The sequence below is a fragment of the Chironomus tepperi genome, unplaced genomic scaffold (assembly GCF_022539635.2).
Source record: "Chironomus tepperi strain 1889 unplaced genomic scaffold, CSIRO-AGI_Ctep_v1 contig_461, whole genome shotgun sequence".
Lineage (NCBI taxonomy): Eukaryota > Metazoa > Arthropoda > Insecta > Diptera > Chironomidae > Chironomus > Chironomus tepperi.
Window position 1 is genome coordinate 726968 of NW_027226583.1, and position 14395 is coordinate 741362.

General features: G+C 33.9%; 2 protein-coding genes across 2 annotated transcripts in view; both read left to right on the top strand.

Moving 5' to 3' along the window:
• The window catches only part of LOC139099086 (uncharacterized), a 59103-nt gene extending 48880 nt beyond the window's left edge, over window positions 1–10223 (top strand). Inside the window, exons 5-8 of the mRNA XM_070651484.1 lie at window positions 1217–1266; window positions 6721–6888; window positions 7216–7339; window positions 8131–10223. Of these exons, the coding sequence (XP_070507585.1) occupies window positions 1217–1266; window positions 6721–6888; window positions 7216–7339; window positions 8131–9056 (1268 nt within the window). The 3' untranslated portion in view covers window positions 9057–10223. The remainder of the gene's footprint in view (window positions 1–1216; window positions 1267–6720; window positions 6889–7215; window positions 7340–8130) is intronic.
• Window positions 10224–13610: 3387 nt separating this feature from the next.
• LOC139099067 (cyclin-dependent kinase 2-associated protein 2-like) lies at window positions 13611–14000 on the top strand. Its single transcript, XM_070651465.1, has one exon. It carries the CDS (start codon window positions 13611–13613, stop codon window positions 13998–14000), a length of 390 nt encoding a protein of 129 aa, XP_070507566.1.
• The last annotated feature ends 395 nt before the right edge of the window (window positions 14001–14395 follow it).

Sequence of the window (14395 nt, forward strand, 5' to 3'; positions counted from 1 at the left end):
CGTGAAGTCAATTAACATCAAAATAAAGTGTCTATCTACTCAATTATGTGGGCAATTTAAAATTATTGGATGGTGATGCTCACTAACGATTATTACTGAGAGAGAAAAAATAAAAGTGGAAATGGAAATGGAAGTGAAAAAAATTTTCTTCACACATTTTTCGATTAGCATTTTTCTAGCATAAACAAATGCTCTGTAATAAACGATCTCCATCCGTGAGAGGTTTTATATTTTTATAAATTGTCGTTTGGGGTCAATCGTAAATGATGTCATACTAAAATGGGGTGCATTAAGTCAATGATGGGGAACCTTTTTTGAGACACACCTTGATGATAAACCTCGACCAAAACCTTATACGATATACGGTTCATGGCATTTCCAAAAATTCTAAGAGGAACACTAGAGTGCCGCGACACACAGGTTGCCCACTGAATCAGATTCAATGAACCAAGAAGACATATGGTGTCGAACAGTGTTGTCTAAACTGTGAGTCGCGGCACAATATTGTGCCATCAATCTATTTTTCAAAAATGACAAGAACCGCATGGCGTAGAAATGACAGGTATTTAAAAATTCACTTATACTGTGCCATGGAACATGAAGGTTTAGACCACACTTGATGACGAACAATTGACAAAACATCCAAATTCATTGAATTTGAGTGATTTTGACCGTTAAAAAGGTTCAAAATTCAAATTTTTCGGTCTTTGTTTACAAAATTCTTGCAAAGTTCAAAATTAATTTTTTGCAAATTTTAGTTTTTTCACGCACAATTGCTTGTCATATTACTGATCTTCTGCTAGTTTACAGTTCAATGTTATGATATCAAAATACTACTTACTTGAGCAGAAAGTACTTAAATTAACAATTTTTGAAAATTGCAATGTACTAAAATAATCAATCTAAGCAAGCCATATTTTAAATTTTGCACTAAAAAACCGTTACAAATTGAGCGTAGTTATCTGCAAGCAGCCTTTCCCTCCTAAATCCTAGTCATCACCTCCAAATCCCTCCCATTCTCATCATTGTCAAGTACTTAATTTATCACTTGTCAGGTAAATATTTATCATTGTGCCTTTACCCTTCGCGTTTCAATAATAAAAAAATAAATAAACAATTTAAAAAATTCAATGAACCTTCAAAAGGCTAATTTATTAAGGAATTATGGGTAATTTAGAATTTATCAATTTAATTAATTTATTTACCTCTTTTTCAGTTGCGGTGGTCATTTGCTTCATACTCTGTTGGCTTCCTTTTCATTTTCAGGTAAGAGATTAACATTTTCTAGCTGTCTAGTTGATTTATTTGATTACATGAGGGGCGTACAACTCAGCTGACAAGTTACAAAATTTGTCACCGTAGTTGTCCGCCCCTTTGTTCGTAATAAAACTGTCGCTGTCATCGACGTCGAGAGATTTTCTAGCAACTTTACGTCATTTCTGCTTCTTTTTCAATTTACGTTCTTTGTTCCTTAGTTAGAGGAATGTAAATTTTCCATTCTTAATCTTTTCCGTCTGTTCGTGAATTTTCTATTCTATTTTTAAGCACCAAGAAAGACATAAATAAAGTTGGGATTTTATGTAGATGTTAAGTTTTGACGTTGAATTGTGATGAATGGGGAATGAATGGATGCAGGGGGGACATTTGGAAATTACATGACGATTGAGGAGGAAGGGTAAGGATGGGGAGCCGAGTGGTAAGGGTGGGGGAGGAGGATTAAGGATGCGAAAAGGGATAAGAATGCCCAAAGTAAGGATAAGAAATGAGGAGGAGGGATAATGGCAGATAGGGGTAAGAGTCTTTTTCAGGGGAAGAATCTTGCAATTTTGTAACAGAATCCAAACTTTGGCACATGATTTTGCTATTTCAACCGTCACGTGATTTACTAACCCTTTCAGTGGAGTGTACAACATTTGAATCATATATCACGCCTCGCGTTGCCTGGAACCAAACGTCATTATTATAATTATACAATACTCTTAAGGTATTGTAGGATGTTAAGACACATACAAGCTCTCGAAAAATCTGTCTAGATTGGACAGACTACTTCTGTCATAACGTAAAGTTGGGCTCATTACGATGACATAAGTTTTACGTGGCAACTAGATGAATGGTAGGCAACCTGAATGGATGCAGGGGGGACATTTGGAAATTAGGTATCGCTTTGGGAGAAGTGGTTAGCCTGGTAATGATCTGAAACCGCACACGGCATACGATTCATGGCATTTATGTCCCCACACTAGTATCCCACAGCACAGGTTACCCACCTCTGAACTATATTCACGACTTCAGAACTACATTCACTCCTAGCTAATTAAAATCATATTTCCACTCAGAGTAATTATGTCAACGTCATATGATGTGCGGTTAACCGATAATCTGCCTAGTAATCTTCTTGCAGTTGAAAACGCGATTCACACATCAAGTATGATTGTGGCTAATTAAGTAGCTTCTATGCATATTTGAGTGGCACAGCATAATCGTTAGAGTACAGCTACATACGTCATGTGTTCATGGGAAAATGTCAGGATGGGAAATGGGGCAGCTGTTCTTTGAGCATGTAGACCGCAAAATTAGATTGGTCGCTATGTGCTTCTCGGGATAGCATGTGGAATCGGGAATTGGCAAACGGGAACCAGCGATTGAGTGGCTTTTAAGCGACATCTATGGGAAGTCATGGATCGCAATTGATCTGTACGGCCAGCATAGTTACTACCTACTGCTCGGGATAGTACCTTGTTCACTGCAAATTAAAAGCATCCTTAATATTACCTCTTATTCCACATTTTTGAAGTAGAACTTATGGAAAGCCATAGTAACTCTAGAAGTGCCATTGACATTCGATGCTATTAGCATCAACATTCCCTGATATACATGCAAAACTTCTTCATGACTGAACATTCTATGTTGTACTTAGCATCAGTGGAACTTAAGTTATTAAAACCTTGTCAATTACTTCTAATCTTATTCATCTACAAACATGATGTTTTCAGCTTCTATAATTACCCTAAAATATCGTTGTTGATAGGTAATTAAGGTATGAAAGCTGCTTCATAATTTCTAGTCTTTTAGTCAGAAAAACAGACTTAAATTTTGATTCCTCTTGAAGCATTAGCAACAAAGTCTATAACTAGTTACAATCATCACATTCTTTTGATTTCGCACTCCCAAAAGGTCAGATTCAACACGACTATTATTCCTGGGTCGATGCCAAGTTCTTAATTCACGATCATGGTTAAAGATAAATGACATACAAAACACAACTGACATTTGTTAGACGTTGCTTTACATATTTTTATTATTTCTAAATTAACGTGATGTCTGTGTGGATACAGAATTACTAAAAATAATAATAAGAGCTGTGGGAAACATTTATTTATCAATCAATGCTGTCTTTGATAGTCTTTTAAAATTTTAAATAATTTTTGACCGTTATCTTTTTGTAAATATATTTTGACCGTTATTTTCAAATATTTTTGACAATTATTTTCAAATATTTTTTTCACAGTATTTTCAAATACTCATTAACCGTTATTTTTTTAAATATATTTTGACCGTTAATTTTTCAAATATTCAAATAATTTTTGACAGTTATTTTTTCATATAATTTTTAACCGTTATCTTTCATATACTTTTTGACCGTTATTTTCAAATATTTTTTGACAGTTATTTTCAAATATTCGTTGACCGTTATTTCTTCAAGTAATTTCTGGCCGTTACTTTTCAAATGAGTTTTGACCGTTACTCTTTCAATTATTTTTCGACCGATATTCTTGATCTACTTCCTTTTTCAATTCTGTTCAGTGAAAATCCTGGCGAAAATTCATTTTCATCGGCCTCATTTATATCACGTTAGCAACGACATCCACAACTCTACTTTATGCCGTTTTAATCTTCCAAATTGAATCTAATGTTCATTCCTAGAATGACTTTATGTTCAGTCACTTAGGTCAACTATTAGCAAGCTATAAATATATTTTTGGATACGAAAAGCTTTATGGAACTTTCTCATGCTTACAAAGTGGGGTTACCCAAAAAATGACCACATAGAAGTAATTTGTTGAATTATTGTTCTAATGTATGTCTAAGGGAAAATAATTTTCGAGCATTAAGAAGCTTTGTGGCTAAGTTGATGACTTTTTGTGGCATTATTTTGGGAAAATTTATTGAAAGGATATTTTGTATCTTAAATGCTGCCTTTTTGCCATCTTTAGCAACAAAATTAAGTTTGTGCGAAATCAACTGCTGATGTTTAAATTTTCAAGTGATTTTCGGAAAATCAAGCATTAAAAATTCTAAGTATAAAAGCATTTAAATCTGCATTTCTGATATAAGTTTCTGGGAACTTCTATTTCCATTACTGCATCCTTAACCAAACTCTCTGAAACTCTTCAACAACAAACCCCATTATTGATTTAAAGCAAGCAAGCAGCGATGAAAATATGGAATTTATGTTAAAGTTGTTCAAAGAAGTTTTCTAAATAAAAAGCATTTCCGCTAGGTTTTCAATACCGAACCAAATTTTCAATGGTATTTCGGTATTGAAAAATCTCAATGCCGGTATACCGGTATCATACCGGTATTCAAAATTCAGTCAAAATTGCTGTCTCAGGTCACGAAATTGGTGAAATTTTGCTTTTCTGACATTTTTCCGTTTATTAAAATCTTTAATAAATCTTCAAACCGTTTCAAAATATCATTTTAAGTATGTAAAAAACCTTAAAAAATTGTTTCCTGTTTAGAAAAAATTAAAGTTTTCCATATGAAAGGACCAACTTTTGATATTATTGGACCTATTTTCACATGTTCATATGAATGTGTTTATAATTGCAAGAAAATAAACCAACCCTAAGCAAAAAAAATTCGTTATAACTAACTAATGGCAATTTAATGTCCACTCAATGACTAGTTTTAACGTATCAGAAATAATACTCAAAAATAATATTGAGCATCATTTTTTAATAAAGAAAACTAAAATCAGTTAAAACAATTTTCCAAATAATGGTTCAATATAAAATTCATATGTTAAGTTTAACACGTAATTTGACAATAAACGAGTGTAAATAATTTTTTTTTTGACGATTTTTTATGAACTCCTAATACTTAACGTTTCATTTAATAGAAAAATTTTGAAAAGTTACCTGAAATTTACTAAAAATAATAAAATTTTCCCTGCATTTTTCCATACCGAGAATACCGGTATTCAAAAATCTTTAATACCGGTATTTCGGTTTTCAAATAATTTCGGTATACCGGTATTTCGATACCGGTATTGAAAACCCTAATTTCCGCAATCAAAGATTTCTTCAAAGTTTCTAGATTGCTTAGTTTGATTGATGAATTTCTAGTTGTGTAACTTAATCCAATTAAGCCATAAGAACTGTATAATGAGCATTATTTAGAGCAGTTTTGTGTAACTTATGTGTTGCGGCACACTAGTGTGAATCATATTCTGAGGTCAAGGCAACCTGAACCCGTAGCCCTGGCAACCTATAACCCTGGTATAGAGCAATAATGAGCAGCCAGTGTGCCGTCAACATTTTTTTGGAAATGCCATGAACCAAATGACGAGTGCGGTTTCGGTCGAGGCTTACCACCCAGGTATAACACTGCATAGCCCTAAGCAGTGCTGGGCAACTTGTGTACCATGGTACACTAGTGTGAACCGTATATCGTGTGCGGTTTTGGTCGAGACTCACCACCCAGATATAGCCCTGTTATAGAGCAGTAGAGGGCAACCTGTGTGCCGTCAAACATTTTTGGAAATGTCATGAGTCGAATGACGTGTAGTTTCGGTCGTCAAGGCTTACTACTAAAATGTGCCGCGAAAAATAAATGGTTGTCCACCACTGGTATAGAAACAGAAAGCTTAAATGAGCATTTTGCCAGACTCTTCAGCAACCCCCAGTGTAGCTCAGTAGGTAAGAGCACTTGACATGTATTTAATAATTAAGAGAGTGTGGGTTCGAATCTCATTCTAGACGATGTTGTAGGAAACTGTACCTTTTTCTTTAGATCCTTAGTTGTAGTGAGGTTTCGAATATAAGCTATGTGGATTTATAGAGTTGCAAAACCAATGTAGCTTTGTAAATTAATAGACGTCCAACTTGCCCGATCGGCTCATACTAATGGTAGCCAATTTTTATGTTTGGTCGTTTTCGCCATGAAACCGTCCACTTATTACATTCGAAAGGTAAAGGGAAGAGTTGCAAAACCAAGCACCTGTAACAGGCAAAACGCGTACAAATTCCTGGTAATTTGTATGGTTTTTCTTACAAAACCATATAAATTATCAAGAAATTGTACGGTTTTTGTCTGTCTCAGTTACCAATTTTGCAACTCTTGCAGAGTGGGGAGCTCAATCCGTAATTATTGAACGATCCCCAACTTACAGCAACTGTCAATATGAACCGATCGCGTAACATTGCTCTTCTGACCCAAAATCACTTTAATATTCATCAAACGTCAACATTTTTACAGCAACGTCAAAGCAAAGCAAAAAAGCAAGATTTAAGTTCACACTTGTTGATTCCCTCAGTTTCTCTGACGCCAAAGATTAATCGCTTTCAAAGAGCTCCGCTGCAAAATTTATTCAAAAGACTAAAAAAAGAAATGAAGAAAATCTTTTCGTGCTCTTCCAAACATGAAAATGAGTTCCTAATCAAATAAGAAAATTTAATTAAATTAACAAAAAAAATTTTTAATCCTCTTTATTTACAGCGTCTGGTGTACATTTACATGTCATATAGCGGTGATTTTCAAAATGAGATAATAATAAGCTTCTTCACGTACACGACATACATATCTGGTGTACTGTATTATGTGTCGACGTGCATCAATCCAATATTGTATAATCTGATGAGCAATAAGTTTAGAAATGCATTTAAGGTGAGAAGATTGAAAAGTTTTAAAAAAGCAAAAACAAAATAGCATCCTCGATGTCAGACATGATGATGATGAGTACTAAATAGTATTATGTTAACGTTCATCATAAATAGAATATCCATTAACGTTTTTTTTATAATGTCATTTTATTCTCATGAAGCACTTGCTTTTTCCGGTCTTCAAATCCAATGTTGACTTGTATAATAAATTTACAGAATCAACGGTCGGCGACATTTCATTCATTCTGATAAAGAGACCTATTAATTTTTTCATATAAATGTGACAATTGTGTACGTCATTCAGACTCATTCAATTTCAGTCTCTCTTTAGGAGACACTTCAGAAAAAATGCTGCCAATGTTCTACAGCACAAGCCAACTATCAAAAGCGCCAATACCGAATATTATCGAGAGGGAAGCGATGGAATGTTCAATCTGAACCATCAGAGTATTCAGGTATTGTAGATCAAGTCAATAGATTTTATTCATCAGTGCAGAGTTGTTATTCACTTAATTGGATGAAATTCTATGCTCAAAACTCTAAAGATCATGTGTGGATATAGACGATAAAATATTAAGGTAATAAAGATACTTTTCTTACTTAGGTGAAGCAACAAAGGATATTTTAACTATTTTTGGCGGTTCTTGTTGAGGTATTCAAAATTTTAAGGCTACTTTGATTGCTTTTCTTTTGAGGTTAAGCTATGAATGCAGCTTAAATGTCAGCAATAACAATTTTCTTGGCATTAGGCTTCTAACGGTCTTTTCTGATTTGAATTTTCACAATTTCATCATAGTTGCTTGCCCTTTCATGTGATAATTTTCAGTTCTTTGTTGACAATCGAGCAGGAAACATTAAAATAGTTTATTAATAAAATAGAAAGGTTTATAATTGATTTTATTGTGGTAATAGTAGCAATTAGCTTCTAGTGAAGGTAATAAAAGTAACAACTAGCTTCTAATGAAGTAATTGAATGCTTTTGTCAAGCTCTTACTTTCAAAAACTGTCATTAAACTAAATTTTCAATCTAATTTCCTCAGGTAATTGCAAAATACTAACAAATTCATTCCATACACTAACTTTTCACCTTTTGGATCATGCATTAATATAAGAAATAACAACTCTGTAACTATATATCAAATTTTTTTATCTTTTTTGCTTGTTCAGCCTTCATTTCCAACTCATTCATTCATTCAATTCTATATATTCTTTTCTTTCTTTATCTATATGATTGACACATCAAAAGGATCCGGAAAGGACGATTATTACTCATCATCTACTCAAAAACAATCAATCGAGACTATAGCAACATCGAGAAACGCATCTTGTAAACAATTAAATAAATATTATACAGAACATTTTGGAAAGACTCTACCAACAATTGAAATGGGATCATCAGCGACATCACGATATCCAAATATAATAAATGAAGATGATGAGATGACAAAGAATTGCAACACATGTCTGTCAACGAAAATTGCCGGCTCAGAAATCAACTTATTTCCTGACTATTATATTAATGAGATTCAACTCAATATATTTCCGCCATCTGCATTGTATACAGCAAGAACGTCATCAACTATACAGGGTAAAAATAGAACCAATAATCAATGTGATGGTAGTGGTGGTGGTGGTATTAGTCCTATGAGAACAGTGAATTGCCTAAGCATAGATGTCCATGAGAATAAATTGCACTCATTATTTAATAATGTGTGTGGTGAGACTAAAGATGATGCAGTTGGCAACTTCTCACATATATCATTTAAGAAACGCGATAGCATCCTACACATCTCAATTGGAAATTCTTCAAAAATATTGAAGCGCAGTAAGCATAAACGACGATGGTTTTTTGCAAAATTCTACAAAATGTCACGTAAATCAAAAAAGGAAAAGAATCAAATGTTTTTAAATTCACAATTTGGCAGTCGCGATGGCAATATCAATGAAAATAATTCCAATTATCATTTAAATAATACAGAGAGTTTAAATATTGTAAATGATAATTTAGTGATAACAATAAATAAGAAATCTCATGAGAATAATCATGAAAATCACATTGATAATAATCAATTAAGGATATTTGAAAGAGATTTGGATTATGGTGCTAATGAACTTGATTTTTATATGAATGAAATTAAGAAACGTGAGAATCGGGGTGGTTATGAGGTCTGACATGACGAGAATTCTAATTAAATTTTTCTTCCTTTAAGCTCAGTCATTAGAGCTAATTAGATAATAAGGTTGAAATTGTGAAAAAATTGGATTCCTTTTTCTTTCATCCTTAATATTGTTTGTTTGCATACAGCATCCTCAAAACCAAAGAATGCACTGTGTTATTCACTTTATAAGACAGCCAGTAATCAGTTTGCTTGTTCGCGTATGGTTTTGCGGGAACTTAATTGAATTTAAAACCTTTTTTCTCTTTGTTAAGCTTGCTACTTCTTTTGAATAGATGAATACTTTAGCAAAAATGGATCAAAATTAGTTTCTATGATTCTTTTGTCTTAGTGAATGGATTTATAAGTTTCATTAATCACAAAAGTGTCAAACTCATTAAAAACTCGTTAGAAGTTTGAAAAATAATTAAATTTTAAGAAATTTTGACAAAAGAGACTTATTTGAATATCAAGAACGTTCAAATCTCAACACTGTGGTAGACAGCAACCTGTATGCCGTGACATACTGATGTGATCCAAACCACCATCCACCCATCGTCACATCTCATTCCTTTTTGGAATAAAAAAATCTTCAATTTGCTTTGACTTTTCGTGAATAAGAACCAAAAAGCATTTTCTAGATTGTTGCGATCCATACACAAAATGTTAGCAACCACCTCCATCTAAGAACGGATTTAGGGGTAGGGGTGGGATTTGAGGGTCAAACACCTCCTGCCCTACCCCTTTTTTGGAAGAAATTCTTCATTATTTCTCCAAAATTTTCGCAATTCATTCACACACCCCTTCCAAAAATTGTCTGGATGCACTTCTGCACCCCTCCCTCCCACCAAACGTCTAGTCACCGCCCCACTGCTTTAACTGAATCTGAATCAAACATGAGACTCAAAAAAAAAACAATTTCTTTTTCCCAATTCTTCTTTGACTACAAAATACACAAAATTGATTTGACGTGTATCTTGCCATAGATTCTTCTTAATTTAAATTTAATTCAAATTTCAGTTTTTAATTAATTAGTCAAACGGCAGTTCAGTACTTGAGATTTCTGAAACAACAGATCTGTTTTTGATATAGAATCAAGTCTGGTTTCTTGATATTGTTTAATTTTAAGCTTTAATTCCGAACAGTACAATGTGTTCGGTGGGGTGCCGGTGATTTTGACTCATATTTAGGGGGAAGAAATGTGGATTGCTGAATTGTGCTGCTCGAGATTAATCAATAATCAACATAAAGTATGCAACAGAGACATAACTCGAATTATTAGGATGAAAATCTACTTGGATTGGCTTTCCGAACAGCACAACCTACTTGCTAGGTCACTATCATGTCCTCGAATAGCACAAATCTGCAGCAAACCTCATTGTTGCTTAAATGGATTGAGATTTGCCGTCACGGGATCGTCAGGGTAACTTCGCGTCTCTTCGTTAACACGGTGACTCCGGATAGCACAAATCGGCTCATTTGATCTTAGAAACGGCACCAGGTTGGCGTAGCTCTAGCTTAATACTAAAATTGAGGCGAATTCGACACCAAGTCAGAGTCATGCCAACTTAAGACTGAAATCTTGATCGATCAACAGATTTCTGCAATCCGAGGACATGATAGTGTCCTAGCCAATACATTGTGCGGTTCGGATATCCAATCCAATTAGATTTTCAACCTAATCATCAAGTTATGTCTCTGTTGCATACTTTATGTTTAATATTGATACGGAAGATATGATACATTCCTCAAGATCACAGTCTCTTGTTTTCATTAGTCCACCTCTTCAAGTCGATAGATTGCTATATACGTAAACTAAACTTATTGAATTTTTGAGAGCAACTACTTAGGTAGATCTTAAGAGGTATCTGATATCTGTGATAAAGCTATAATTAGACCAAATATAACCTAAAAAGAATCGCAGATCCACAATTTTTTCCATAAATTTTGATCCATATTTGCTAATAACGCAAGCAATAAATATTGCCTGTGTAATTGAGTTCATCTTCGACTAGATTACCATCCCTAAATCTCAGAATGAATTAAAATTTATTACTTTAATTCCTTATTTTGAATCTCATCGAGCCTTTAAATTGTTGATTTGTTTATTGTTTATTTGTTATGGAGTCAATGTTACTGATTTGTTTTGGAAGAAGTTGGGGGTCGTTCACTTGTTAGGTAACTCAATAAAAATTGTATTTTTTATAGAATCCCTGATTATTAACCCCAAGATATTTAAACGACCCCTAATTTGTATACTCGCTTGAATATTGGATTGGCACATGTATTAGCCTTGGTGGGAACGTTCGGAAATTACGTAAGGGTGAAAATGGGGTTTTGGACAAGCTTTTACCCCTAAAGTGATGGTTTGGGACAATATCATGAACCAAAGTTTGTACTCCGAAAATAATTTGCATCCAGCCCCATGGTGATGCAGGGAAAACTCTGCGGTGGGCTGTGCTGAGCAACCTCTTATTTTTCGCACCACACCTTGGTGGTATGCTCCGACCAAAACCTTACACGACATACGGTTCATCGAATTTTTAAACCAGAGTTACAATTGTGCAAAAACCGTACAATTTCTTGATAATTTGTATGGATTTGTAAGAAAAACCATACAAATTATCAAGAATTTGTACGGTTTTGCCTGTCACAGGTGCCTATTTTGCAACTATGTTTCAAACAATTCTGGATGCACACTAGTGTGTCGCGGCACATAGGTTGCCCACCACTGTTCCAAGCGTTACGTAATTTCCGAACGATCCCCTAATTATGTTATCGACCTTTACGTAATCTTGTCAAAATATTTATCGAAACATGAATCTTTGTTATATTATTTTTATATCATTGTTATCAATTATTTAAACTTAATTAAATCTATATATTTTTGTAAACGACAGCGCAAGATGCTACTTATAAACCATTAAATGTCCAATTTAAAGAAAATTGTTTATTTTGTATAAAAAACAAAATGAAAATAATGTAAAAATTTTCAGTGTTCAGTGCAATGAATGTTGTTGATTAAATGATTAAAAATTTGTCAAATTTGAATGACTGAATCAGTTGTTTAGTACAAAAAAAAATTAAGTGTTTGATATTTTTTTTTTCTTTTTTTCAAGAAAAATAAAATCGTGAAATTCATGAACTTTTCTCAATTATTTTGGTATTTTTACTGTTATTTTCCAGGTATTTGTTTACAGGAACTCATTATTGAATGGGGCTGTCCACTTTTTATGTAACGCAAAAATCGACTTTTTGACACCCCTTCTATAACAAAGGGATGCTCAACTTCCGCAACAAAATACCAACCCTCCCTCTCCCCTTCGCTTCTTAGAGCTTTACATAATAATGGATCGGTTCCTATAAACCAGTGGTGGGCAACTTGTGTACCGCCAACTATTCTTGGAAATGCCATGAATCGTATGTTGTGTGAGGTTTTCATCGAGGCTTACCCCAAGGTGTGTCGCGAAAAATAAAAGGTTGCCGACTACTGCATTATTGTATTGGGTCGCTTATTTTTCATGTAACGCGAAATTGGACCCTTTCATAACAAAAGGAAGCCCACCTTCCATAGCAAAATCTCAACCAACCCCCTTTCTCCTTCCTCTTCATAAGAGCGTTAAGTCTTAAGTAAACGGTTCCTTTATAGCTTTAAAGATATTCTTTCTCAGAAAACCGTTGATCACATGGAGGCTTTAAACGTGAAAACTTACAAATCTGTTTAACGGTTGAGAAAAATTCAAACTCCAATTAAGCTGAAAATTGCTGAGTTGTAAGCAACATTTGAATTATTTTTAACCGTTACACTTTTTACTTACATTATTCAAAATTAACTTAATTACAAGATTTAATTATTTCATCTTAATTTCATTGCTCTTAAAGCTCTCTTGATACAGTAAATTATCAGCAAGCTTTCTATTTTTACTAAATAATTGTATTTTTAGAAAATATTTCATATTTTTTAACGGTTTTCTCAAATTCAAATGTCATCTACATAATCATCTATAAACAAAACTATTAATTGGGTAGAAACCCAGTGTGGATATATTCACACCATACGATAAGGGTCAAGGGATCACACTCAGCCGGAAGGCCAAGCAGCGCTTGTGGAGCCTCAAGAGATCATATTTGAGGGTTGAAGTTTCGCTCAGCTCGTACTTGAGAGCTAAGCTCGCTTAGCTCATATTTTAGGTACCAAGCTCGGCTGGTAGACCAAGCTTTGTTCAGCTAATATTTGACCAAGCTCAGCAGGAGGCAAAGCTTCGCTCAGCTCATATTTGAGAGATCGAGCTCGCTGGTTGGCCAAACTTCGCTCAGCTCATATTTGAGGATCAAGCTCGATGAGCAGATCATGCTTCGCTCAACTCATAGATTAAGCACCGGATAAGCCAAATTTCGCTTCACTCATATTTGAGGGGTCAAGTACAGCGAGTAGGCCGAACTTCGCTTAATTCACATTTGAGGGGCAAGTAGGCCAAACTTCTCATGACATACGGTGTGAATATAAAAAAAAAATCAATTCAAATTAAATTTTGTTTTTTAAATAAAAAACTTAGTTAAACTAGTGAAAATGAATAGTCAGTCACGCCGTGAATTGGAATTTCTTCAAGAGCAGGCACTGCTGTTAGAGAAGAACTCTGTATCTTTAACACAAATTACGCCAAAAACTAATAATAATAATGGAACTAAGCAGCAAAATTCAATAACTCCGAGTGTCAATATAACACCGAATGTAAATATTACACCTAGCATCCAACAGCCTACATCCACATCACCATCATCTAATTTATCTAAATATTCTCAATTATTGATGGTAATTGAAGAAATGTCCAAAGATATACGACCTACATATAGCGGATCCAGATCATCAGCCGAACGATTGAAAAGGACAATAGTAACAGCCAGAATCTTGGTCCGTGAATGCTTATTGGAAACTGAGCGGCAACAAAGTGGACGCTAAACTGCAATAAAACTAATAAACAAACAATTTAATGCCTGAAAAAAAGATTCTCAGATTATATATTAAGAGATGAAAAAAAAATGGAATCTTGTACCGCACGTATACTTTTCATATTACTTATTAATACTAAAGATGTTTATGATAAAGATGTATATCATGAATATATCTATTTTATAACAAAAAAAAAATTGAATTAGATCAAATTGATAAGTACAAAGACAAATGAAACCTTATAAATCAATATCACACAATACACAATACACAATAGCTTCAAATTTGTAATCAAAACAACCTGAAAATCAAAAAAGATAAATCTGCCACATATTAAACTTAATTAACAATTGACTAAGACGACATTAAAAATATAAAGCAGAGTGTGGCCGTCTCAAATTCGA